The sequence below is a fragment of the Selaginella moellendorffii genome, unplaced genomic scaffold, assembly GCF_000143415.4.
Source record: "Selaginella moellendorffii unplaced genomic scaffold, v1.0 SELMOscaffold_4, whole genome shotgun sequence".
Classification (NCBI taxonomy): domain Eukaryota; kingdom Viridiplantae; phylum Streptophyta; class Lycopodiopsida; order Selaginellales; family Selaginellaceae; genus Selaginella; species Selaginella moellendorffii.
The window spans coordinates 2888485-2915296 of record NW_003314265.1 but is presented as its reverse complement, the minus strand read 5'-3'; the positions used below and the strand labels follow the sequence as shown (position 1 = coordinate 2915296).

Below are 26812 nucleotides of genomic sequence, written 5' to 3'. Positions count from 1 at the left end.
CTGGATTTTCTTATAAGCATAAGCTATATGATTTGGTATTGCTTCTTAATCCAGATTCAAATATAACCATCTGAAAAGAAAGGCATTTTAGCTTCTAAGTGGAATTTGAAAGGAAAATCTCTAATGTTCTTTCAGACTACTGGTTATATTTTTTGCAATAAATTTACATTTCTTTAATCCAATAAAATCATAGATACAAAAATGTTCATACCGGAAGGTGAAACAAGTAATCCAGCTGAAGAAACTAGGGACTGACTGACTGACTGAAGAAACTAGGGACTGACTGAAACTACATGGTACCAATAAAATGGTGATCACGCCATGAGGCAGTAAACCGTGAGGCACGGTATGAAAACTTTGCTCGATGGAGAGGCGAATTGTTGCATGGAACGTTGGAGAAATGGGGGTATAAAACCGGATTGATCGATCGATCCCATGGGAACTGCCAGAGAAAGTTTAAAAGCGACGCAGCCCCCACGTCAGCGCTGATGCGGCTTGTAGACCGCCCGTCCCGCGCCTGGCTCGAGCGAGAGAAGCTTTCCCAGCTGCTGCGATCGTGCTCAAACCTCGAGCAAGGGAAGCAGATCCACGCTCGCGCGCGCCGGATCGATCTCGAGAAGACGCCACTCCTCGCAAGCCTCCTCATCTCAATGTATACCCGGTGTGGGGATCTGGATTCTGCTAGGCAGCTCTTTCAATCGACACCACAGCCAGATATACATGCCAGGAACTCATTAATCACAACGTACGCCAGAATCCGAGAAATTGCCGACGCCAAGAAGCTCTTCGACGAAGCTCCGGGGAGAAACTCGGCGTCTTGGGCTGTCATGGTGACGGCATTTGTCGGGAGTGGTGATTTGGAAACTGCGCTGGACGCTTTTAATCGAGCGCCTGGAAGAACTCTAGCGATGTCCACAAGCATGATCGCCGCCAGTGGCCAGATCGACTGCGCCAGAGAAGTATTTGATGAGATGCTCGAAAGGGATCTAATCGCTTGGAATGCTATGGTCAGTGCGTATGCCCTCGCCGGGCAAGTGGATCAAGCGCGCATGGTGCTGGAGAGAATGCCCGCCCACAGCGTGGCATCGTGCTCGCCGTTGATCCACGCCTACGCATCCAACGGCGATGTTGCGAGCGCCAGGGGCCTATACGGCCGCGTTGCTGGTGGCGAGAGCCCGGTACTTTGTACGGCGGTGGCGAGGTTGCTGTGTTCTTGGGAATTTTTCCAGGAGCTGGGCGGGAGGAATGTGATCTCCTGGACGGCGCTGCTGGATTCCAGCGCGCAGGCCGGCGATCTGGACTGCGCCCTCAGGGTCTTCGAGGCGATGCCGCAGAGGGACGCGATTGCGTGGGGATCGATGATCACGGCGCTCGCGCGCGCCGGGGATCCCGATCGCGCGAAAACGGTGTTTGAATCGATGCCCGAGAGGGATCTCGCGGCGTGGACCACGATGATCAAGGCATTTGGGGATCACGCCGACAATGGGCGCCGCGCGGAAGAGGTCTATCAGCGGATGCCCAGCCACGACGCCGTGGCAGCAGCGGCGATGATCACAGCCTTTGCGCAGTGCGGGCATTTGCGCGAGTCGAGGGCCCTCTTCGCGTCGATCCCCGAGTGGAATCTCGATCGGGGCTCCTGGAACACGATGATCGCGGCGTGCGCGCGATACGAGCGCGGCAGAGAGGTAGTCGAGCTGCTGCGATCGATGCGCTGCGAGGGCGAGGATCCGGACGAGGTCTCTTTCGTGGCGGCGCTGCTCGCGCACAGCCACACCGGAATGCTGGAGGCCGCGGGCGCGCTGTTCCGGTCGATGAGATCGGATCACTGGCTTGATCCATCGCAGGAGCACTATTGGGCAATGATCGACGTCCTGGCGAGAGTGGGAAGGATTGCCGACGCCGAGGAGCTCGTTAACACCATGCCATTTCTTCCCGATGATGTGGCATGGGCAACGCTGCAGAGGATCGATTGCGGTAGCAGCGATGTCGCGGCCGATCGCGCGCTGGGACTGAATCCCAGGAATGGGGCTGCGTATGTTCTCCTGGCCAGCAACTTAAGAAGAACGAAGGAGAATATACCGGAATCTTAGGGCTCTTGGGTCCCCTGTTTTCTAGGGCTCTAAGGGCGCGGCATTGTTTGAGTGCGCTATGGCGGTGACGTCTTTCTCTTCCCCCAGATTTGATTGAGCTGCTAAGAGCGCTGGGGCGATTTCTCTGTTGCAGCTGCCTGCACACTTCAGTGCGAGGCATTGCTTGAAATTCGCGAGCTGCTGGAATCGGGGAGCTTCTCGCGCTAGGGCAGTGAGGTTTTGGGATCAAACGAATCGCAGCAGCGGTAGAATCAGCTGGATTGGAGAGCGCTCGATTCCCCGACGTTCTTGCTCGACGACGCGCGAAGAAATGGCGGCAGTGAGCGTGCAGCATTTGCACGACCCCGACTCGATTTCCTATCTCTCGCAATCATCGGCGATCGGAATTGACGAGCATCTCATGGGGCCGCTTGGATTCAGTGTCGACCAGCTAATGGTAACCTCTCTTTCTTCTTCTTTCTTCTTCTTAAGTTCCTTTTTTTCTCTTTGTTCTTCTCAGGAACTTGCTGGATTGAGTGTTGCTTCGGCCATAGCTGAGGTATGAAACCAAAACTACATTTATGTGATTCTAATTTTCTCGTTGCAGGTTTATTCTTCTCTCGATCACGCTCGTGTTTTACTGCTGTGTGGTCCTGGAAACAACGGTGGTGACGGACTGGTGGCCGCTCGCCATCTCCACCATTTTGGCTACAAACCGAGCATTGTTTATCCCAAGAGAACTGACAAGCCTCTTTACCACGGCCTCGTAACTCAAGTAGGATTCAAGCTTTTATCTCTCGGAGTTCTAATCCCTCACTGTGTTTTTCTGTAGCTTGAAAGCTTGTCTGTGCCGTTCCTGTCGCATGAGGATCTTCCCTCGGAGTTAAGCTCCGGTTACGATATTGTCGTGGATGCGATGTTCGGATTTTCATTCAAAGGCAAGAATGCGTTCCCTCTCTGTTTGCGGGTTTAAGTAGTCTTGCATTTCCAGGAGTTCCAAGACCTCCTTTCGACAAGCTTGTACAGCTTTTGACGCGCACGCCAAATGTAGTATCGGTCGATGTTCCATCGGGCTGGCACGTTGAAGAGGGCGATGTTAATGGACTAGGCTTGAATCCAGATATGCTGGTGCGAAGTTTCCTTTCATTTAGATTCAATACTTATCTGTGGACTGTCCAGGTTTCTCTCACGGCTCCAAAGCTTTGTGCCAAAATGTTTAAAGGTCCTCATCATTTTCTAGGTGGAAGATTTGTTCCTCCTGCAGTGGTGAATAAGTTTAACTTGAAGCTGCCGCCATATCCTGGAACTTCTCAATGCGTGCGAATCGGGAGGACACCCCACGTAGATGTTGCGGCTCTGAGAGAGAACTATGTTGGATCCGTTCTGCTCGAGAATCAAGTGAACTCAGATCCCATACAGCAGGTAGAAAGCTTGAGAAAATCTCTGCTGTGACTCCAATCTTATTAACAATGACGAGTATTTGGATTGCAGTTCAAAGAGTGGTTTGAAGATGCCGTGGCTGCGGGATTGCCAGAACCAAATGCCATGACACTAGCAACCGCCGATGCTGAAGGACGACCGTATGAATTTTTTCGTTCTCTCTTTGTCTTTGTCTTTGATTGTTTATTTCTCCCAGCTCTGCTCGGATGGTTTTGTTGAAAGGCTACGATGCTCGAGGCTTTGTTTGGTAAGTTGTTTATACAACACCCTCTTGTACTTATCAAATCTTTTCTTTCCTTCGCATATACAGGTACACGAACTACGACAGTCGCAAAGCAAACGAACTCAACTCCAATCCTAATGCGTCGCTCGTGTTTTTTTGGGACAGGCTTCATCGCCAGGTCTGTTTTGCCAAGTTTTAATCTCTTGTAACGTCGAGCTTCTGTAGGTCCGTGTGGAGGGCGACGTGTCGCCCGTGTCCCGAGAAGAATCCGATGACTATTTTCACAGCCGACCAAGAGAAAGTCAAATTGGAGCACTCGTAAGCTCACAGGTGAAAACTCTTATTCGATCTTCCTGGCAACTTAACGCAAAGTTCTTCATGGTTTAGAGCGCTGTGATTTCCGGGAGGCACATTCTGGACGAGTCTTATGAGCAGCTGGTCGCAAAGTATGCGGACAGGTTAGCACCAATTTCAACTTTTATATGCTAAGCGAGGAGTGCTGGCAGGAGCTTAGCGATTCCAAGGCCGGAGCACTGGGGTGGATTTAGATTGGCTCCGCGTGCCATAGAATTCTGGCAGGGTCGAGAGTCTCGCCTTCATGACAGGTTAGAAGTTTCTTACATTTGATGGTTGATAAGTTTGCTCTTGGTTTTGCTAGGATTCGTTTCACAAGACTAGCAAATTCCAGCGAGTGGAAGATAGAGCGATTGTCACCATAAGAGAATCTCTATCATCTCAATCAGGACAATAGGGAAATCGATATACACGTTTAAGGTTAATGGTCAAGTCAATAGGAATATCCGGAGCCCCTGATATGGATATGCGAAGATCCCCTGGGGAAGATTCGTCCACTTGCCATTGCGCCCCGGAATATCGACGAGATGGACGACCAGATGCGGTACGGCAGCTTTAGCGCGTTACTGTGAAAGAGAGGTAAAATTTTTATAAAGAGGAGAAAGAGGGAAGAAGATCGATGGGTGGAAGAGTGATATCCACATTGCGCTGCTCGTGCTTGATCGCTTCGTGTATTGGCGATTCGCTGCCCAGGCCTCAAGATCCGCTTAGCGGGAATCAGCGCCGCCTCCTCTCGGCGATCGCGGAAGCAAAGATTGTTCCTGGTATCAATCGCTGACTCCTTCTCCTCTCTCCCTTTCTCTCCCTTTTCCTGCTTCTCGGAGGAGAGAAGGGATGAATCGATCCCTTTCGGCAAAAAGGGGGGAAAACTTTCATTGAAATATTTCCTTTGCTGCCCTTCCAGAGACCTTGCAAATGGGAGAAGCCGCGGTGGATTTCTGGGCAGGTAAGGCGATACGGTGTCTCTAGCTTCGCTATGGATGTGAATCTTTGCCTTTGCAGGGTCGAGATGGTTTAATGGCAAGCCCAAGCTCGTCGTGGTTGGCCACCGTGGGTGTGGCAAGAACAAGATCACAGCGCTGGAAGCTGCCGATTCCAGGCCTTCGATCATGGAGAACACGATCACCTCGTTCAACATGGCGGCTGCCAATGGAGCCGACTTCGTGGAATTTGATGTCCAGGTAAAAAGAGTACGAGAGTAGTCTATCTTTTTTTACTTTGAGCTCCTCGTGATATATAACTTCTTTGTGAATTAGGTGACCAAAGATGGACATGCTGTGATCTTCCACGATGATCTGCTCATCACTGATGATAGCGTGAGTTTCTTAAGGAAAAAAAATGAGGAGAGTAGAAAGGACTTATCCACTTATCGTTGGCTGTGTCCACAGGTTGAGAGAGCGATAGGAGATATGACGTTGCACGAGTTTCTATCCATTGGCTTCCAGAGAGATGGCCACCAGGTAGAGAAGTTTGTCTCTTCTCTTGTGTCCGAAGAGATTTAATATTGTTTCTTCAGGGTGGAAAGTCGCTGTTGCGACGTGCAAGCGATGGGGCTCTGAGGAAATGGACTGTCAGTGTGGACGACTCCTTGTGTACGCTCAAACAGGCCTTTGAGGAGGTTCATCCCTTCACTGGCTTCAACATCGAGGTGAAGTTCCACGACGTTCTTCCCACGTCAGACCAGGAGCTGGAGCGTGTTATCGGTGCTATCCTTTCGGTAATCTAAGAAGTTTTCGAGCTTTCTCCCGTGCAGAAATGGCTAACGCTGCTGGTTTTCAGGAAGTGGAGCAGTACGCCGGCGGAAGAAGGATTTACTTCTCCTCTTTCCATCCCGACGCGGTGGGTTTGCTGAGGAAGAAACAATCGAGATATCCCGTAAGTCCTTTGCTTAATTGTTTGTGATTATCTGATCTCTTGGGTGCCTGCAGGTATTCTTTCTGACCGACGGTGGTGTACAGCTTTACAACGATCCTCGTCGGAATTCAATAGAGGCAGCAATCCAAGTCTGCAAGACGAGTAAGCTTCGCTATACTTCGTTTGCTCCAAACTCTGGGATCTAACCTTTGTCTCCTCGCTAAACAGGTAACCTCCAAGGGATTGTCTCCGAAGTTAAAGCCGTGCTAAACAATCCCAGCGCAGTGGCGCAAGTAAAGCAAGCCGGCCTCTCATTCCTCACTTACGGCGAACTAAAGTACGTACTGCGAAATCTTTTTAGTGACCAGCTCTTACACTGTCTAGTTACAGTAACATGGCCGAAGCTCTCCACAAACAAGAAGAGGATGGTGTGGATGGAGTGATTGTAGATCACGTAACGGAGATGGTCACAGCCGCTCGAAAGATGGACAAGGTGGCCACTGCATCCTCTGGAGTTGATTCTTCGCCCGCTGTTAGAGTCGTGGCGTGAAGGTAAACGAAACTAACAAGAGCTAATCCAATTTTACAAAGCTGTGACAATCAATATTACAAAAGAAGTTTTCTCTCTTCTCTAGTATACCCGGGCTAAACAAAAAGTGAAAAAAAAAAGAGAGCTCCTTACACTTGTGAAAGATATTTTGTCCTCCAAAGTCGATCAAAAGAAGCTCGTGCTGAGAGATATGTCCCGCAAGTTTGCAAAAATCTGTTGCCTAGTCGTGCCGATTTGACGAGCTATGGCCACTTGCTTGTCGAGGGACAGTGATTCATATCTGGAAAAGACAAAAAGGAGTGAGTAAACTAAAAGTTTTTCGGGAGCTTCTTACTCTCTGAGCTGTTCGCTATCGACTGTGTTGTCCGGGCCATGCTTGTGGTGCTCGCCGTTTGCTTGGAATTGCCTGTACGCTTTTGGATTGAGCCCCGCTACGTGCGGCACCAAGTCCACCAGCTTTCGCTGGAGCGTCTGGAGCCTCCGGAACGTGAGCTCGTCGAGCGGAGTGATGTAGCCAATGCCGCCGTCGAGTGTGCCAAAGCAGAGAGCGAATCGATTTGTGCGGGAAGAACCTGGCGTCTGCAGCATTTGGAGCCTCAGGAACTTGGTGACATGAGATCCCAGGTGGAACTCCACCCTGGGGAGTAGCTTCTGTCCCTTCCAGCTCTCCGCGTTTTTGGGAGCGTAGGAGAACACCTGCAAATCATAGGAGGACAGAAAGGAAAAATGTATAAAATTTTTACAAGCGAGTCACCTGTATGTTCTTTCGGCTGTCCGAGACGAGAAGGCTCAGTGTACTCCCATCGATCAGAAACTCGGTTGCGTAGCAGTCCAACGAGCCGAAGTCCTTTGCTAGTAGGACTAGTTGCGCTCCCTCTTCCTTCCAGCAAAGAAAATATATGCTCTTGTGGAAGTCGCCAAACAGCACGAAGTTTTTCACCTGCAATGAAAAGGAAAATGTTACAAACGATTAAAACACGAGGAATTAGCTACTTACGATGTTTAGGCTGACAACGTAGAGTGGAGCATCAAAAAACGCTGTCCCAATCAGCTCAGATCCATTCCACGTGTGAAGAATGATTTTCGGTCCTATAGCGAGGAGAAGGTGGCCTTGCAATGCCGCCAAAGCGGAAATGGCACCCTTCAGCTCCTTGGAATAGAGTTCTTTAGCCTGACGTGACAATGCATCGTTATCCAAGTCACAACTTTAAAAGTAGCGAGAGCTTACCCAGACTTTTGGATCACTAGGATCCTCTCCAAGTGAGACGAGGATAATACGTCCCCTAGAAGCAACATCTTCTCCTTGCAGATAACCGGTTCCAATTGCCAGTAGGTTTTCTACTTGTTCCGTTGCTGCATTCTGCCAGAAATTTGAAGCCATCAGTAGCGCGAAAGATGGATAGACTATTTACCTTGATGCTAACAATGCGGACCGTCAAGACATTTTCCGCGGGCTGGAACTTGATTGTATCTTTGGTCTCCCAAGGCACACCCTGAGCCATTGGTTCTAAAAGGCGAACTTCAAAGTCATCAACTTGGACCATTTTTTGAGGATCCAGGCCATCAGAAGCCTCGCTCTGGTCAATCTGATGGCCAGGCGGGCCATCTGCGGCCGATGGCAGCACGAGAGATGTTGGCACTGAGACCTGACAACAAACCATCACATATCTATAGGGAGTGGAAAAACCTTCTTACCGAGAATGACAAGACGAGAACGTAGATGTTAAGGTCGGGATGGTGTGCCATTTGATGCGGTGTGCCTTTCAACGGGATCTGAGCAAGGAAATGGTAACAGGACCTAATGGAGCAACCAACCAACCATATCTACCTTTTGCACTGGCCAGTCATTATCGTAGTTCAAGATATTAGAGAGTCGACATATCTTTAGCGATGCCTGGAGAGACCAGGAAACCGGAGCTTAGCAGATACGTGCACTATATGTGAGCACTAACCTCGTTAGTTACGTAGATAAGTCCATGCTGACAATTCACATTGTGTAAGCTTGTAAACGCTACAATCGGTCCGTCACTGGCCTGGAAAATGCAAAGAAATCAATCACAGAAAAGAGCTGAAGGACATACCTGTGGATGAAGACGTATTTGCTCACGAAAGATCATCAACCACGTTGGCTTGCCACCGGCGAGGAACAATCCTTGGAGGCCACCAACATCCTTGAAAGGAATGATCTTCTGAACGGATCGGACTTCGTCGGCATTGCTGTCTTCCTCTCCGAGCTCCAAGTCAAGCTGTAACCGTAAGAACCGCAGATTTCTGAAACTTGTACCGTCGCTGGCATGGGCACCACTGTCTTGTCCTTCGTAGATGAATGCTCGGTAGGAGAGAAGAGTTCCGTCACTTAGAAGCACAAACACAAATGGTCTGCCATACTTCTCTCCCCAGGTGTCGACGCAGATATCTACCACCTTGATCTTCGACATTCTTTCCCGTATCTCTTCGGCACCTTCCTCATCTTTGTTCGAAGAGGTGTCAACGGGGACCTTGCTAGCAGTTCTACTATCGGCCAGCACCTGAACTCCATATGGCAGTCTCTCTACTCTGTATAAGCAGGCCATGCTCGGAAGCTCCAAAAACTCCATAGTACCACTATTTCGGCAAACTATGCAGTACATGTCCCCCTGGTCAAAAGCGAAGTTTGCATCTGGAACCCCCAGTGTTTGCCACACGTCTCCAGTGGCTCTTCGCAACCAAGGACTGGGTCCTCTGTCGTTGTAGAGTGTACAAGCGCTGATTGGATCGGGAGAAAGTCCGAGTTCTGGAGGTGTTGATACAGATACGGTGAGAGTTTCCGAGTCTGTCAGAGAAATAATAAGCATGCAAACCTTCGATACACGTAAAGCTGAACGTACCTCCCACAACAAGCTGACAACTCCCATCTTGCATTCGCAAGAGAACATACGGATCTGCAAACGATGCAGACTCAATAGCATTTCCTGGTTCTCCTACTTGCAAGTCCTGAGTTTGACGGGCTCCATCCAAAATCCGGACTCCCTTCTGATATACTTGAGCAATTCTCCTCCTGCAAAAGAATGATCAGAACTTACACGTCGAGGCTAACCCATACCTTCCAAACAGGTTTCCAGCCGATATTGATGGGCCCTCAGTGTAATACTCTACAGAGTCCGTAACTTCTCCAAGCGTCTCGCCGGTCTCTAGAACCTGTAGAAGTTTTACCGAACTACTTATTGTGTACAACGTAACAAACATAAACCACTGACCATTGTGCGAGATTCTAGGCTAATAATCAGATAAGCGTGGTATTCATCCTTTTCTGCAGGGATTTGACCAGATCTGTGATAAACTGTCCACACGCCTACGCATCCGGGAAGTTTAACCTGAAAAAACAAAGCATAAGCAACTGCAAAGAACAGGAGTGACATATTTGCCTGAGTGATGAAATCTGGTCGTATCGAGCGACTGATTATGTTAAGCGAGCCATTTTTTCCATGGCCACAGCAAGCAATCTACAAAAAATTACTATTATAGACAAAATTTTGAAAAACAATAAACGAACCAGGTCTTGTGCGCTACCAGGTTGTTCCGATGGATTCTGAGATCTGCAAGTGATATCTCTGATAGGTCCTATATTGCATAAGGAGTCCCGCACGGAAAATAAGAAGTTCATGTTCTGCAGAAAGAGCGAAACATTCAGATACAGCACATCAGAAAGACAGATCACCTTTTGTGAATCTGAAACCCCCGACTTATACTGATACAAAGATTGTTCACTGGCATCGTCATCAAGACGCATTCGCTTTGAAGGTCGCACCATTATATCCTCGTCCATTTCGTCGTACTACAGATGAAACATCAGTATCAATCAAATGATATTACAATTCAAACATACGTCTTCTCCATCATAGCTGTGTTCAAGTGAGTTAGAGGTTGATGCGCTACCAAACTGTACAAGAAGGCTGTCGCCTAGCCGACTTCCGACAAAAAAGAACTTGTCCCCAATGGTGCACAAACTCTACATGAAAAGAAGAGTAAGTCCATAGTTTTGAAGAGAAAAGAAAAGAAAAACAAACAATACCGAGGACAATACAGACCCCTTCGATTTTGAGAGCTCAAGCCTCTGCACATTCCTAAAACAAAAAAATATAGGATTTTACAAGGTTTGGTGCTCATTGACAGTACCTGCCATCGAATATCAAGTGCAGATGAACAAGCATTCCTGTCTTTGTTGACAAAAGAGCGGCATCGTATGAGAGCCAAGTTGCATGAGCAGCATCAAGCTCGATAGAAAACTTGGACCTTGGCATCTCCAAGCTGAATAGATCAACATTGAATCATACGTGACATTCAAGCAGACGTTTACCTTCCAGCAGGTGGAGTGGCAAGCTCGTTAACTGCAACGATGCATGTAGAGACCTGTCCAAAGCTGTATGAGCACCCATCGCCTAAAAGTTAATACATTCACCTGGCTATAGTAAAGAATGCTGTTCGCACAAAGAACTAGCACCCCTCCAATTGGTGAAGGCACCGCTAAAAGGCTGTATGCGTCGTAAGGTAGACCCTGTGTGAGGATTGGTTTTACTCGGGAGAAAAAGCACAATATCACGAAAACTCACTGTTTGAAACCATAGCCTGGGATGCTTCTTGGTGTTGGTGTTTATGCTCAGCGCTGTTACACAACAAGTATCTCGTCGAAATGTGACACGGCCAGCCCATGTTAGCTCTCTTTCATGAAGAATGGCTACAACTGGTTCAATATATCCTGCGGATGGACGAGCTCCAGATCAGCATGCACCAAGTTTCTCGTTGCTTACCGTAGAGAAAGACGAAGTCCTTAACGTGCATCATTCCCAATTCTTGCAGGTTTACTACATACGATGACTCAATGCGCGCACTGACGATGTTCCCAGATGGATCGTCTTCCTCGACAAGCCCATATGCCTCCTGTCAGTGGTTTTTCACGATCATATCAAAACATCCAGCGAAATATGCAACACAAACGAGCAAACCTGAGCAGCTTTCATCATCACCAACTGGCATTTGTAAATAAGAACTCCAGCGCATCTGCCCTGAGAATCTGCTCGGACTAGAGGACCACCAGGGAATTTTTCGCGTCCTCGTTTCAAGTGTATCCATTCCGGTCCTTCAAAATAATGCATCGAGCTGGACACACACGCGAAGATCAAACACCTTACAAGAGCTGAGCTATAGGAAACTTACCTCGTCTTGAGCTGCTGGGTTGCATCATCGAAGAACAACACAGAAAACTTAGCAGCCGGGAATGCGAGAATGATAGCATCTCGGTGACGACCGCCGTCTCGACCACGATGGAGAATAGCCATGCTGTCTACAATCCCGAAAAGCCTGACGATCACAATGCCTCAGCCATAGCAGCCATGAACAATTTTTTTTTTTCTCACCGGTATTGGCAAACAAGCTCGAGCCAAGCTGCTGTAATCCCTGACATGAATCCTCCCCTCTTTGCCGACGCCGGGAACGCAACGCAGGCCGATCCAACCAGCTGCTCGCCCCCTCTCGCGCTCTTCTCGTCCCCCTCCTGGAAGCGCACATTGTAGATTTCCAGCACATTGGCCTTGACGAGAACAAGATTGGGGAGGGAGTCCTTCGCATTGCCCGATTTCCATCCTGACGACGACGCCGGATTCACTGGCGAGTGCGTGATGAACGCGCTGGCGCAAGCGCTGACACCGGTCGGCCCGTGAACCAGCTTGATCGCGGCATAGCTCATCCCCCTCTCCTTTAGCCCTAAAACGTTACTTTCGTGGAAGGGTTTTAGGGTTCTTGTGCGCGCGATGAAGGTGAAGGTGCTGAGTATCCTTGCTCGATCTATTGCATTTTTTTTCTTCCTTGTTGTGATCTCCTTAACTGCTGGCTCTCGCGATCGGCTCGGCATTGTAAATCTTAGAGTAAGTTTCTCTTTTCTTTTTTTTTTCTTTCTTCTCTACGAGACTCGTTTTTGTAGATGGCACGCTGTGGCTTCTTGGACATGGGACGCGCACGACGACGCCTGTGGGATTTGCCGAATGGCGTTTGATGGATGCTGCCCGGATTGCAAGATGCCCGGCGACGATTGCCCTCTCAGTAAGTGGTTTTTTTTTTCCTCTGGTGTCTGTATTCTCTGTTTTCGTTTCGTCTGGCTTGAGATACGCACACTTCGGCCCTCTCTTCGAGCGAGCTCTCTCGTCGAGGGAAGACCCGAGAAGGTTTTCTAGTGCTAGAGCGATCTTCGCAGTGAAAACGATCGATTTTTCCGCAGCTTCTAAGCATGCAGCTGCGAGAGATCTCTTCACTGGACAGAGTCAAGTTTGTTAGTTTGGCTTTCCTGTTTCCTTTGTAGTCTTTGATTGTTATCGTTTGCTACTGACTACCTGTGTGTTTTCTCGGTTGTGATCTACAGTTTGGGGAGCTTGCAATCACGCGTTCCACCTCCATTGTATTCTCAAGTGGGTGAACTCGCAGAGCCCCCGACCACAGTGTCCTATGTGTCGCAGGGAGTGGAAGTATAGAGCATGAGAGACGAATAAACATGACGTCTGTGTGTTGTTTGCGTGTATGTGTGCCAAAAGTTCTCCTTGTGGGAGTTGAACTTGGTGGAGAGTATTCCCGAGTCACTCCCGCGCCAAGAATGAACCGAATGAGAAACCTTCAGGGTTGGGATTCAAAACACTAGTCTCTCTTGTAAGTGAGCGCTAAAGAATGGAGAAATCTGGAAATCTAGAGAGGGCTGAGGTTGTATGCCAATGGCGTCATGGATAATGGAAGTTTAGGTTTTTTACAATAGTCATAATTTTTTATAATTTCTTTAACCTGCAACTATTTATTTTTAGAATGTTTTTTATTATCGTGATACACAGTGAAATTGAACTTTTTAATGAGATTAATAAATATAATTTTATTCTACAATCAATAGATTAAAAATTTATTAGCCATTGGCACTCACTCTTATATAAACTATGGTTTTTGGGCTAATTGATATGTATATTTCTGCATTCTATTTCCATATTTCATACACTCGCATTGGTGGAGATGAGGGGTAGTTTTAATTGTTTTTGAAGAGTGCTTAGATTTGGGATTTTAATTTAAATTTAGCTTTTACATTGTCTAAATTTCCCTTTCCTTATAGATTTTTTAATTTCTTTTTGTTTCCTTTTTTTCCTTTTTATTCATCTTCATAGTAGAGTAGTAGACTTTTCCTCCTTTGATTCTAAAGTAACAATTAATGCAATTGCTCAATTGAACAATTAAACTCAATTAATGGCAATATTCATGACACGTGGTATAATTCCTTCTACTTTTGCTGCCAATCTTCATGTCCAGTTAGAGTTCTTCCATAGAAATCATGGAGATGATATATATCATTAGTTCAATCACTTTACAATGATTGCCACATATCATTTTTGGGATGATACTTGGCATTTACTTGAGTTTCCCATGTGTTTTTAAGGGATGGCACTGCAATTGTACAATGGTTTAAGCATTCTCTTATATGTCTTCAAATGCATATTTGAACATACCAATGGTTGTGATTTTCTAACAATTGCATCATTTTCATTATGGGCCATTTAAGTTAGTGATGCAATTTGGCATTCGCTTCTGAAACCCTTTGTTTCGTGCAAAGGCAAATATGTCAAAGCAAATCAAATTAAGAATGTACATGTAATGAAAAGTGGAAGAGGTAACGTTTTATAACATTATGCCAAAGGGAAGAGCATCAACAAAGTGGCTAAAGAAAGTGTATACATAAATCCTATAAGATCATGAAGAAGTGTTTGCCACACCTTTAATTTCACTTTCTATAAAAGATGGTCTTGCTTTCATGGAAGTTGATGCTGTTGCTGCCCAAGTTCAAAGACAAAAACAAGGATGTGGTCATGGCCATGATGTTTGCTGTTAGACATATGATGAAGTTAGTCACATTTATTAGCGTTATTAACATTTTCTAGATAAGTGACCATTTCTTGGGTGGCGACTTTAGCGTCAACAATGTCTTATTGATGCTACTACAGTTGAAGATTTGGACATTGAGATTTTTTTGAGAAATAAAGAGTCCTGTGAGTAGTGGAGGGTCTTTGTGCAAATAAGTTAGTGACCCCTCCATCTTTCTTTCAGGAGTATCATCACAAAGTTCACTCGACACCAATTTATCTAGTGTTTACTTTCCAAATTTGTTTTTATAACAAAAGATCTCATATTATTCTCTTCATGTTAATTGATACATACTTGAGTTTATTTTCTATTGCTTAGCTTATTGCCACATATTGCCATCTACATTTGCATCATGCTATAAAGCCAATTTTCATTCTTTATAATAATAGCCATACACACGCATCTACATGGGATCAGGTACATTTAGTTGTGTATGTGGGCAATCTGAAGTTTGAGTTACACTCATTGCAAGTGGTGTTAAATCAAGTTTTTGACCTCATTTTTGATATGAATTTATTATAATGCAATCATGCCAAATATAACTTTAAGGCTTTTCCCCTTTGTCTCATACTTTATTATCTTTTTTCCATTCCTCTCACTTTTGTTCTTCTTTATCCCTTTGCTTTTACCTTTAGTTCCATCATTTTGTCTCCCTTTTATTTCTTTCTATGTTTCTATTTTGTTCCTTTATTCCCTCTTTAAATCTCTCCAACGGTCTTTGTATTGTAGTGGTTAACTAACTCATAAAAGAGTATGTTAATCTCTTTGAATTTAACATGTTATTTAGGGCCAAGATTGCAACAGATCATCCTATTCAAATTATAGATGTTTGTTCAATCAAGGTTCCTATAGGAGTTTTGGTGATACCGTTTGATTTAAGCAATGCTCTAATGCAAATAATAGATAAATTTCTTTGTGATATGCCAAAGGTGATTATTGATTTCATCGAATGTTTTGATCCAGTTGGAGGGGAAATGGGAGGAAAATGTTTGTGATATTCATAAAGTGTTGGATCGATTACAGAAAGTTAGTTTAAAGCTAAAGTAATTAAAGTGTGTTTAGGTCTAAAGACACCACTTATCTTGGATACCGTATTTTTCGTGAAAATTTGCAAATTGATCCTGATAAACTTATGGTTGTTCTCAAGTTCTTTACTCCAAAATGTGTGAATAATATACAATGCTTCTTAGGCAAGATGCAATATCTCAACTATTTTGTTAATCATTTTTTTGATTGTACTGCACTATTGCGAGCATTGTTAAAGTTATTAAGGTTGTTTTTCATTTGGTCCGAGAATTATGAGTAGATTTTTACAGATCTAAAAAAGTTATTCATGACTCCTCTAGTTTTAGCATATCCTAACTACATTCGACTTTTCATTTTACACGTGAATACTTCTAATATCAGTTTTACAAATGTGCTAATGCAAACGAAACCGAGTGTGCCTGATTAGTGTCATCCCATACATTAGCCGTACATTACAACCAATGGAGATAAATCCACGATAAAAAAGGAGTAGTTTGGGGTTTCGAAAAACTTCATGTATATCTATATGGTTTTCAAATATTACTAGAAGGTGATTATATTATGGTTACTTCATTATTGAAGTGGAAGAACTTTGTTAATTGTACTATTCGATGGGCTTTGAAGCTTCAGATATATAATTTTAATGTTAGTTATCATTCGGGGAGTTCTACAGTTAATGCTAACACTCTTTCTCGAGCTCCTTTTCCTTTTTCACTTTCTTTTTATATTTCTAATGAACATGTTGTTCTAGTATCTATGGATTTTTTGGATGACAATTTTGTGCTATTGACAGTTGTTATCTTTGATATTCAATATCTACAAGGAGCAAAATTTATTTTCTCTTGACGAGGTTCGTGAGGCTCAAAAGGTTGAGCTGTGGATTTGAATATTTCCCAATGGGTTTAAAAATCTTACATCACTTGCTAATGACTTGTTATTTTGGCATTTACATTCTTAATATTACCTTGAGGATAATCTTCTTTATTTTGTAGAGATAGATCATGATGATCATTTACGATTGGTGGTGCTTTCGATTTTTATTCTACACTTTCTCTATACTTACCATAATTCTCCTATTCTAGGTAGGCATATGGAACATTATCATGTGACTAATAAACTGCATAGATTTTTCTATTGGTCAAAGATGTGATGTGACATTATCTAATATATACGTAGTTGCAATTGGTGCCATGAGTATGTCATTATTGTTTTTGACTACTTGACTTTTTGGGTGGAATTCAATGCTTTTGCTAGTGTGTTTGCAATTGGTATTGGATATTTCCTCCTTAATCAAGTGGTGTTCTAACATTTCTATTCGGAGTGAATTCTTTTAGATAATGGTCTCGCATTTATAGTTAAAGCATTTCATATTTTAATGTCTCAATTGGGGATATATCACATTTTCACAAGTACTTATTATCTATGTTAGATGGTTTGGTGGAATGTCTCACTCCACTTTCAAAGAAATGATTGTGAAGTACGTGAACTTTCAACATTCAAATTAAGATGGTTATTTACCATTTTTTCAGTATGCATATATTATAGGGGTGCAAAGTTTTATTAGTGCTTCACCATATAAATTCCTATATGATTATGATCTGATACTACTAATGGAGTTGAGTTTACCTTTACTTATTATTATCTTTAACATATAATCATAATACGAAAAATGATGTAACATTAGTATTTGAGAAAATTAGGAAAAACTTTCTTACCTTTAAAAACACATTGCAATGCTTATTTTTACTGATTTACTGTAGGGTATGAAGTAATTTTATAAAAAAGAAGACACAAAATTTTATAACATTTGCATTTAAAATGCTTTAGTATTACTATCTTTCACAAAAATGTATGTAAACACTTAAGGAATTATAATCATAATAAAATTTAGCATCCAATATCCTAGCAAATAAAATTGCTACTCTAATTTTTCTCTCCAAAAAAACTTAAAATTGATTCAAACTAACATATTTAATTTTTACACATAGCCTCATCTAAACCATCTAGAAGAAAAGGAATTTAAATTGGAATATAAAGCCTTTTCTCTTTTAAATATATAAGGATGATTACAAAGTACGCAAGTGATAAAACAAAAATAGTTGAATTACCCTTAAAACTACCTCATAACAGTTTATATAAAAACATTTGTAAACTAGTTTTGTGATATTTACATTTATTTTCAAAATAAAACTAGTTATAAAATTTTAAAAAAATTTTACTGAAAATTAGTTGATTTTCCTTTTTTTATAACCATCCAAAAGCTATTTGAAATATTCTTCAATTAATTTAGTAAAATCCAGTTGGGCTATATTGGCTTGTATAAAAGGTGTTAAAGCACATATGACAACTATAAAACTATAATGTTGTCTCATAGATCATGATGATCTTGCATGACACATACATTATGATGATGGAATTTTAAAATAACCATGTCTATTAGATACCAAAATAAAGGTTTATGTAATGCTTATGGATGGAAGTGCCTTCATGGTAGAAGTTACTAATTCTTTGCCTAGTGTGTAGAAAGTGCTCTCCAAAGATTGAGTGTCAAGCAAAGAACTATAAAGTAAAGGTCAAAGTCTAAGTATAATTATTGATTTTCCCATCACACTAGTTGGAAGGAGAAAGCTAAGATTTTAAAGTTGCTCACACATCTAGAGCATGTGTCTATCAGCTTGATGGTGAGGATGAACTCTTAATTAACCAATTCATGTGCCTTAAAATATATTCAGAATGTGGTTTGAATTATAAAAGGAGAAAATCACAGCCATTAAATTAAGGAATAACTTAGGCTGGATATTCAAAATATATTCTTTTACATGATACCATCTCGTGGAACATCCGGCAAAACGGGAAGCAAAGATATTGTTTGAAGTAAGGATGTGGCTTCCTGTATATGGTTATTTTGAGAGAATATCGTAAAGGAACGCTGTGTTTATGGTCCAAGAATTTGCCCATGACGGGCAAATCGATTGCAAGAAAGAGGTGGTTGATTCAATGCTGGAGGCGAACTCTTGGTCGTGGGCCGGGCTCATCGTTTGCTATGGCGCTGGTGGCCAGACAAAGCGAGCACTGGAAGCTTTTACGGCGAGCGGGGATCGGAGCATCGTGACCTGGACAGCGCTGCTCTATACGTATGCCCGGCTTCGGCATTTGGAGAGATCAAAGGGCGGTGTTTGGGCAAATTCGCCAGGGACTGACTGATTCGCAGCGGCTGGATTGTGCAGGCCAAGGCAACCTTCGATGAGATGGCCGAGCGAGACGTGGCGAGCATTGTGATGGGCGCGTGCAGCCACGCCGGGAGCTCGGTCTAGGGGTTTGCTACTTGACTGTGGATTGGATTGGAGTCTAAGAACTGGGGAGGTCAAACGAATGAAAGTGGGAGAGAGAAGAAAAAACAATAGAGAGGGACTCAAACACTCCTCTGTCGCGTGAGCCCTAGCGCTAGATCTTGACGCAATGTAGTAGTACCCGATTGGAATTTGATGAGACTGGACCACCGATCTCTAGGTCGCCTGTCGCAGTTTGTCGCCGCGTGTTTGATCAGGCGAGCGTGAGAAAGAGGAGAGAAAATCTGGAATTCTAGAAGGAAGGAATCGTGTCATCCATCAAAAGGGGGCTTGAGAAGCTACGCTGTTGCTGTGGCGCGAATGTCATGTCTTGCCGGCTGGGTCCATCTCTCTGTAGCTCGATCGATAGCCCGATCGATAGATAGATCGAGTCTAGCGACCAGGGGACGTAGCTGTTCTTTTGTATATGTCGGGCATGGAAGAAGAGCTCGAGAGCTTCGGCGATCGCAAGGGGGCAGATGATCAGCGCGAGGGATCCAAGCGGCATTTGCTGGAGCTCACCATCGACATCGATCCCGAGCACAGGTCGGTAACGCTCGTCGACGACCCTTCCCAGAGCCGCGCGCCGAGGAGCTCGCCGCGCGGCCTGGCGCTCATCCGGCAGCTCTCCTGGCTCTCCGCGGGGCAGGCGTCGGCGAAATCCACGCCCGATCGCAGCCCGATCAGCCTGCGCGACGCCATTGCCAGCAGCCCGTTCGTGCTGAGGAAGGATTTGTGGAGCAAGAACAAGCAGCGGCTCCTCAACTCCGGGACCAAGCACGCGCTCCAGGGCCTGCGATTCATCAGCACCACGAATTCGCAATGGCGGGCGGTGGAGTCGAGATTCTGGAAGCTGGCCAGCGACCAGGGGCTCCTCTCGCGGGCGGATTTTGGGCTTTGCATCGGTGGGAGAAGTATTTTGGTTGCGTTTGATTGATCATCCATCGCGCTCTTTTTTTTTCTTTCTTGCTAGGCATGCAAGACTCTAAAGAGTTTGCCGGGGAGCTCTTCGATGCCTTGGCGCGGCGCAAGCTCAAGCATCGGCAGCGCGTGGAATGGATCAGCTACGACGAGCTCAGGGATTTTTGGCTCCAGATTTCGGACCAGAATTTCGACTCGAGGATGCAAATCTTCTTCGACATGTAAGCCATTTCTTCTTCTCTTCGATCATCTCCTGGATATCCTTGCGATCTAGGTGTGACAAGGATCTGGATGGACTCATCTCCGAGGCGGAGGTGAAGGAGGTAACAAAGATCGATCAATTGGTGAGCGGTGGCGGTGACGTCCTCGTCCTTTGTTTGCGATTTTGTAGGTCATCATGCTGAGCGCGTCCGAGAACAAGCTGTCCAAGCTCAAGGAGCGTGCCGAGGAGTACGCTGCGATGATCATGGAAGAGCTGGACCCCCAGCGAAGAGGCTACATTGAGGTACTCCATTCCTTCTCCTGCTAGCAGCTAGCATTGGACTTCTCTTTCGTCGTCCATGGCTTTCTTTTTATTTTTAACGAATTTTTTGCCCATCCCATGCATTGCATCACAGCTCTCACAGTTTTGGACTGATTCATTCATTCAGTCGCCTTTGGAGCCAGAATAGTCATGCATGACAAACAAATTTCCAGCTGAGCTTGCACTCTTTCCATCACTTTGTTCCTCTTTTCCAAAAAAGTGGTGTACGTTTTCTCATGGGATTGTCTTTCCTGCTTGACGTGCAGCTTTGGCAGCTCGAGAGTCTGATCCAAGGGACGACCGGAATCGGAAACTACGGCCAGATTTTGGTGCAGCCGAGGATGTTTTGTGGCAGCGGCTTGGTACGCGGCATTTGCTACGTATTCATCGAGCACTGGCAGCGACTGTGGGTGCTGGGCTTGTGGCTTTTGGCCGTGGTGTGCCTGTTTTCCTGGAAGTTCGTGCAGTACAAGAACCAGTCGTCGTTTCTGGTTGCCGGGTACTGCATATGCGTCGCCAAAGGCGCCGCTGAGACGCTCAAGCTCAACATGGCTCTCATCCTTCTCCCGGTTTGTAGGAATTCCATCACTTGGCTGAGGTCCACAAGCGCCGTGGGATCTCTTATTCCTTTTGATGACAACATCAACTTCCACAAGGCAAGTTGGTAATCTTTTTCCCGTGTTCTCAACATCGTGGTTACAGATAATCGGGGGAGCAATCTTCCTTGGAGTCGTTCTTCACGGCGGAGTTCATCTCACCTGTGACTTTCCGAGGCTGGCGAATTCCCCTCGCGAGCAGTTCATGGCCGCTGGACTCGCTGGGGACTTTGGAAACAGGCAACCTACGTACTGGGAGCTCGTAAAATCGATCGAAGGCGTTACAGGCATTGCCATGGTCCTCATTATGTGCGTCGCCTTCGTTCTAGCATCAGGACGCTCGCGGAGAAACCTGGTGAAGCTCCCGTGGCCGTTACACAGATTGACTGGCTTCAACGCCTTTTGGTACTCCCACCATCTGTTCATCATTGTCTACACGATGCTCGTCTTACATTCCATGTTCCTGTTCTTAAAGCACGACTGGGTCGACAAAACAGTAAGTAATGTTTCCCTTCCTTTACTTTGTTTTTCTTTGGCATTTTGCAGTTCTTAATTCTTTCGTTCTTTCAGGCATGGATGTATCTTCTTCTTCCAACACTGCTGTACATGTTCGAGCGAACGTTTTCCGGTCTGCGAGCAGGATACTCCACTGTTCAAATCCTAAAGGTTGTATAATTCTGGCAGTTTAGTGATCATAATTTTCGTCTTCTCAGGCGGCAATCTATCCTGGAAACGTTTTGTCTTTGGACATGACCAAGCCTCCAGGATTTAAGTACCAAAGTGGTATGTATATATTCATCAAGTGCCCATCGATATCACCTTTCGAATGGTATCGTTTGTGCTCCCACGTTCTACATTAAAAAACGTTCTAACTTTATTAGCGTTGACTGATTGGCGTCTCTGGTTGTCTGCAGGCATCCTTTCTCCATCACCTCCGCACCGAGCGATGATTTTGTCAGTGTTCATATTCGGATATCGGGAGATTGGACTGGGGAAATGGGAAAAATTTTCTCCAAGGTACTTTAAATCGGACAGTTTTCTGGTGGTAATTGACTTGGAACTACACAGGTTTGCGAACCTCCAGTTGGCAACAAGAGCGGGCCTTTGAAAGCGGAGTATCTCTTTGGACTTCAGTCACGGTTTGTGTTAAAACTTGATGTTAGTCCTTACTTTCGTTGGAACAGGTTTCCTAAACTGCTGATTGATGGTCCTTACGGAGCTCCGGCTCAGGACTACAAGAAATATGACGTGCTTCTTCTCATCGGTCTTGGAATAGGAGCAACACCTTTCATCAGTATTTTGAAGGACATACTGAATAACATCAAAACAACTGAGCCCAAGGTATGAGATTTAATGAAAGATCATCCATTTCCTTACCATTGTCTAGGTGCGAAGAAGTGAGATGAAACCTCTGAAAAAGGAATCGTCATTCAGAAAGATTAACGGCCCATGCAACGCGTATTTTTACTGGCTTACAAAAGAGCAAGGCTCATTTGAGTGGTTCAGAGGCGTCATGAACGAAATTGCTGAGCTTGACCATTCGGTATGTTGTAAACGTCCCTCATATTCTAGACGTTGACAAATGCAAGCACAGGCATTGATTGAAATGCACAACTATTTAACTAGTGTCTATGCCGAGGACGATGCGAGATCAGCTCTCATAACAATGGTGCAAGCTTTGCACCTTGAGAAAAACGGAGTAGACATCCTCTCTGGAACTCGAGTAAAACCAAAAGTTTTATTTATCTCATTTTGGAACTAATCGATGATCAACAGGTCAGGACACATTTTGCAAAACCGAACTGGAGAAAAGTTTTTGGCAACTTAGCATCACTTCATCCAAACGCTCGGATAGGTAACACGCAAAGATAGTCCTCTTGAAGGTTGCTCATTAAGTTTGTTCTTCAGGAGTTTTCTTTTGTGGATCTAAAATTCTCGCACGGGAACTTGATAGCCTAGCACGAGAATACTCACACAACCAAGCCACCAAGTTCGACTTCCATAAGGAGAACTTTTGATACACATACTCACAGGCAACTAAAGGCACACCACATTTGTCTCTCATGCTCTAAACATCCACCCCTGCGACATATAGGACATTACAGTCGCAATTTACCCACACTAAAATGTAGTGGAGGTGAAAGGTGTGATTGCAAGATCCTTAAACTGTAAATTGCAAAAGAAAAAGAGGAAAAAGGTAAGATTAGGTGGAATATATAAAATGACATTCTTCATCTTTTAGTCATTGATAATAAAAAATGGAAAAAATGTCCTTGAGATATTTTTGAAGAAACTAAAAAAAGTGGTATTCTTATTAACGAAACTTACTTGTATTTTAAAATTTTTCTAAACTTTTGTTGTGAATTTTGAACAAAAACTTGTGTAATACATTGTTGGATTCTCTCTCACTATGAGGTTTACAAGTTTGAAATATTAAAACTCATTTCCTTCTATTATATAAGTGTAGCATCCACTAGCTTAGAAATACAAAATGAGTAACATGAAATAAAATATTTTTGTTATTTTTATTTAATAAAAAAAATTAAAATATCAAAATTTAAAGTCTAAAAAAAACTATAATAACACATTCTAATGCTTATAAGGTTTATTAATATAATAAATTTATATTTATAAAAATAAAAATTATTATATTTTATAATTACTAGTAAGAAATCATAATGTGTATTTTATTTGGAATATGCAACAATAAATATATTACATATTTGGGAAATAATTTCGAAATTAGTAGATAATTATTTTTATAAAAATTTTATTTATATTGTTTTGAATATTATATGCATAAGTTTATATTATTCATGGTTTTGGGTGTGCATTACATCAAATATTTTTTAACTTTTTGTAATTGACACAAATTCATAATTTGTCATTTTTCTTCAGGACAATAACCAATGATAATAACCACTGGATTTACGCTTATACATGAATTTTATAAATTTGAAAATATCATAGTTAACAAATTAAGATTTATTTTTAGAAATAACATAGTAATTTCTTTACTATTTAATGAAAAAACTAAGATTAGTGGTATTGATTGAATATATAAAAAATATATTTCTTATTTTTGTTATTAATACAATTAAAGAGTATTATATAAGGAAAAATGGCTTTAAGATACTTTTGGATAAAACTATAAAAAAGTATTTTTCTATAAATTTTATTTTATTTTTAAAACGTTTTAACTCTTTTTGTCATTTTTCTATAATTGTTATAAAATTACACTTTTTTATACTTTAGAAGTTGTTTTTAACTTCACCTTTCCATAGAAATTTTTATTTTTTCTTTATTTAACAAAACAAAATTAAAACTATAAGCTTTATAAACAAAAAATATAATGAATATCATCCTAATGCTTATAAGTTTGATTAACTTAATAAATTTTTAGTAATAAAAAAAAAGTTATTATTTTATTATTACTTGGAAAGAAAAGATATAAATGCTTGCACTAATGCTCAAATGTTTAGCATAATGTTATAATTTATTCCTTGAAATATTTAATGCTAGCCCCACAGCAATGTAGCAATTGCCATTCTATCGTGTTTTCAGAATTTCAACTCCAACGTATCTGCAAAAGCTCCATGAGAGTTAGACAATGATCCACTAAAGAACAGAATAGAGTACCTCCCAAGCATCATCACTGTTGCTTGAGGATTGGTTCCAGGAGTTGACAAAAAAGTAGATCCATCCACGACCCGCAATCCGTTCAAGCCCATCACCCGGAAGCTCCAGTCGACCACTTCCCCAAGCGGGCATCCCCCATGGTAGTGGTAATTCGTCGAAACACTTTGCCGGCAAAACTCGCTGATGGTTCTATTCACAGATCCACTCGCAACGAGCGTTGCATTTCTTCGATCCGGCGAAGACACCGTGCCTCCAGATGGAAGGGACTGATTCCCAAACACCAGCGCTGCCATGGATCGAGAGAGCACCATCTCCTCCAAAGTGTTGACTCCGGCAATGCAGCGTTGTAGATCCACCGGGTTCTGGAAATAGTTGAATCTCACTCGGGGAGTTTCACTCGCGTTTATGCTCTTGAGGAAGAGCTCGCCTGTTGATAGAGGGCCGTTTACCTCCCCGGCAATAGCCCCCGAGTCTTGACTCAAAATGTATCCTCCAGCGCTAAAGTTTAACTTGCTCACTCCCACCACTTGCTGGATCAGGCTTCCAACAGGAATGCGAGAGCGCAGTATGATGGTGTTTGTCGGATTATCACCCATGCCCTTCCCTACCTTAGGCAAATCCAAGATTACTGGAATTCCCATCTCCTCGAGGTGAGTTTTAGGACCAACACCGCTTAGCATAAGTAGCTGTGGACTTCCCAGAGCACCCGCAGAGATTATAACTTCACTTCTTTCAGAGCTGAGAAGAGCTGTGTGAGAGCGGCCGAGATTGTCAGTGTATAGAACTCCACGACTGCGTCCTCCTGTAGAAGAAAAGGATACAAGATCGATCGCAATTGCATCACGAGAACTTTACCTTGTAACAAGACTTTGTAGACTGTCGCATGGAGCAGCACATCGATGTTCTTGTGATTTGCATAAGCGAGAAGAAGATCTGAAGATGGATGACGCTGTCCGTGGCTATCAAATGTGTTTCCAGTCGTTTTTGTTCCAACAACGTACTTGTAAGTGAAACCAAAATCTGGCGTTACACCGACTTCGAGCAGTGCTCCACGGATGGAATTCTGGAAAGCACTGAAGTTTCTTGGCCTGGATGCCACCACTTTCTCCACCCAAGCGTACGAGCTCTCGACCAAGTTCTTGTCGAGCTTGGCATCGCTGATAAACTCGTCTGGAGCACGATTGTAGACGGCTCCATTGATGCTGCTGCCTCCTCCCAAAACATTTGGCCTGATGCTTGCGACGCCATCCTCGGAAGTGAATGCCTGATTGGGAGCCTCCAATCCACCCGGGTTGGCGAAGGTGTTCCCAGAGTTCTCGATCCGCAAGAGCAGCGGATTTCCATACGGGGAGCCGCCTCGCTCGAGAACAAGAACTTTGCAGCGCTGAGATAGGGTTGCAGCGATCGCACAGCCAGCAGTTCCTCCTCCAACAACAATATAGTCGTACTTGTGCTCTAGAGTTGTGCTGTTTGCTTCCCTGATAAATGAAACAGCACCATCATCGTTGGCCTTGATGATCCGAAGCGTGCAATAGATCACAGCGATGAAGAACAAGTGAAACTTCAACATAGCGATCAAGGTCAACACAGCGATACCAAACGAGGTGATTGTATATCAGGAAACTACATATTATATGTATTTCCTGATATACACGTTTTGTATATAGTAATATCACGACGTTGCTGGCGATTGACTCGAGACTAAGTGTTAGGTGCACGCAGGCCAGGAATTGGCGGACTGCTCGATCAAACTATAGCAGCCTGGCACGGACTGAAATGACACGGATTTAAGATACGTCTGTTGATTTTGGAACAGTGATAAGGTATGAAACGCAAGTGAAGTGTGTTTACTAGGAAGATTCATCACAGTTCTCGTGGAAGTTCAGAAAAATCCAAGTAATTGTGTATCAAGATTCCAGAGATTTCATCAATTAAACACACTATGCTTTTGTGCAGATCCAATTACAGAGAGCATTGCCATTGCCAAAGAGGTCCATCACTTTGTTAGTGATAGAAACATGACCAAGCTTTTGTGGCGCATAATTTACTGGCATTAGCTCCAGAACAGGGAAATCAAAATTAAGCAACAGTGTTTTGGTGGAGCATTTGGAAGAACAATTTTAAATAATTATATAAAATTAAATATTACATATAGAAAGTTTAATATTTTTTATATTTTGTAAAAACATTGATAAAATTTAATTACTTTAACCAACATAAAAATATGTTTCCAACTATTTTATATTTTATACGATTATAATATATATTATTAAGTGCACTTTTCTTTATCATAAAACTCAATTATTTAATTTCAAAATATTTTTCATTATATTTAAAATACTCAATGTTAAGAGGATATTAAACTCTT

General features: G+C 43.5%; 7 protein-coding genes across 11 annotated transcripts; 5 read left to right on the top strand and 2 right to left on the bottom strand.

Annotated features, from left to right (window-relative positions):
* The first annotated feature begins 488 nt into the window (after positions 1–488).
* On the top strand, positions 489–2090 carry LOC9654836 (pentatricopeptide repeat-containing protein At4g02750). The gene has a single exon (XM_024669028.1). The coding sequence runs from the start codon at positions 489–491 to the stop codon at positions 2088–2090; it is 1602 nt and encodes a 533-aa protein (XP_024524796.1).
* A 14-nt stretch (positions 2091–2104) lies between these two features.
* Positions 2105–4511, top strand: LOC9654835 (pyridoxine/pyridoxamine 5'-phosphate oxidase 1, chloroplastic). 2 transcript variants are annotated; one of them, XM_024668907.1, is made up of 14 exons: positions 2105–2154; positions 2224–2526; positions 2590–2628; positions 2677–2844; positions 2902–3007; positions 3061–3197; positions 3249–3491; positions 3561–3649; positions 3706–3756; positions 3820–3910; positions 3958–4062; positions 4120–4178; positions 4239–4337; positions 4391–4511. In XM_024668907.1, exons 1-14 carry the CDS (start codon positions 2149–2151, stop codon positions 4449–4451), a joined length of 1557 nt encoding a protein of 518 aa, XP_024524675.1. In that variant the 5' UTR covers positions 2105–2148; the 3' UTR covers positions 4452–4511. The 2 variants fall into 2 exon arrangements, with proteins under 2 accessions (XP_024524675.1, XP_024524674.1); XM_024668906.1 differs by having other exon boundaries at positions 4120–4190.
* A 99-nt stretch (positions 4512–4610) lies between these two features.
* On the top strand, positions 4611–6577 carry LOC9654061 (glycerophosphodiester phosphodiesterase GDPD1, chloroplastic). Its single transcript, XM_024668909.1, has 10 exons — positions 4611–4850; positions 4991–5032; positions 5089–5267; positions 5343–5402; positions 5475–5546; positions 5603–5803; positions 5866–5961; positions 6015–6102; positions 6169–6277; positions 6331–6577. Exons 1-10 carry the CDS (start codon positions 4706–4708, stop codon positions 6488–6490), a joined length of 1152 nt encoding a protein of 383 aa, XP_024524677.1. The 5' UTR covers positions 4611–4705; the 3' UTR covers positions 6491–6577.
* On the bottom strand, positions 6509–12294 carry LOC9654834 (cleavage and polyadenylation specificity factor subunit 1). The gene is made up of 26 exons (XM_024668905.1): positions 11884–12294; positions 11684–11827; positions 11473–11626; positions 11278–11407; positions 11080–11225; positions 10929–11024; positions 10827–10879; positions 10646–10777; positions 10542–10593; positions 10356–10478; positions 10188–10304; positions 10023–10136; positions 9895–9972; positions 9727–9843; positions 9573–9667; positions 9358–9527; positions 8572–9302; positions 8443–8523; positions 8319–8384; positions 8186–8263; positions 7903–8136; positions 7719–7850; positions 7488–7661; positions 7245–7430; positions 6825–7186; positions 6509–6770 (listed from the first exon to the last, which is right to left on the bottom strand). Exons 1-26 carry the CDS (start codon positions 12210–12212, stop codon positions 6656–6658), a joined length of 4209 nt encoding a protein of 1402 aa, XP_024524673.1. The 5' UTR covers positions 12213–12294; the 3' UTR covers positions 6509–6655.
* LOC9654833 (anaphase-promoting complex subunit 11) lies at positions 12277–13150 on the top strand. Its single transcript, XM_002964548.2, has 2 exons — positions 12277–12565; positions 12882–13150. Exons 1-2 carry the CDS (start codon positions 12277–12279, stop codon positions 12995–12997), a joined length of 405 nt encoding a protein of 134 aa, XP_002964594.2. The 3' UTR covers positions 12998–13150.
* A 5684-nt stretch (positions 13151–18834) lies between these two features.
* Positions 18835–23046, top strand: LOC9654060 (respiratory burst oxidase homolog protein A). 4 transcript variants are annotated; one of them, XM_024669240.1, is made up of 15 exons: positions 18835–19670; positions 19739–19907; positions 19961–20009; positions 20078–20191; positions 20476–20865; positions 20912–21301; positions 21376–21471; positions 21519–21634; positions 21720–21822; positions 21874–21944; positions 21990–22146; positions 22193–22348; positions 22400–22528; positions 22582–22660; positions 22714–23046. In XM_024669240.1, the coding sequence occupies exons 1-15, from the start codon at positions 19193–19195 to the stop codon at positions 22821–22823; spliced, it is 2607 nt and encodes an 868-aa protein (XP_024525008.1). In that variant the 5' UTR covers positions 18835–19192; the 3' UTR covers positions 22824–23046. The 4 variants fall into 4 exon arrangements, with proteins under 4 accessions (XP_024525008.1, XP_024525006.1, XP_024525010.1 ...); XM_024669238.1 differs by having other exon boundaries at positions 21874–22146; XM_024669242.1 differs by lacking the exons at positions 22400–22528; positions 22582–22660; positions 22714–23046 and having other exon boundaries at positions 22204–22317.
* Positions 23047–24269: 1223 nt separating this feature from the next.
* Positions 24270–26029, bottom strand: LOC9654059 ((R)-mandelonitrile lyase-like). The gene is made up of 3 exons (XM_002964155.2): positions 25300–26029; positions 24445–25246; positions 24270–24388 (listed from the first exon to the last, which is right to left on the bottom strand). Exons 1-3 carry the CDS (start codon positions 26012–26014, stop codon positions 24355–24357), a joined length of 1551 nt encoding a protein of 516 aa, XP_002964201.1. The 5' UTR covers positions 26015–26029; the 3' UTR covers positions 24270–24354.
* Positions 26030–26812: the final 783 nt, after the last annotated feature.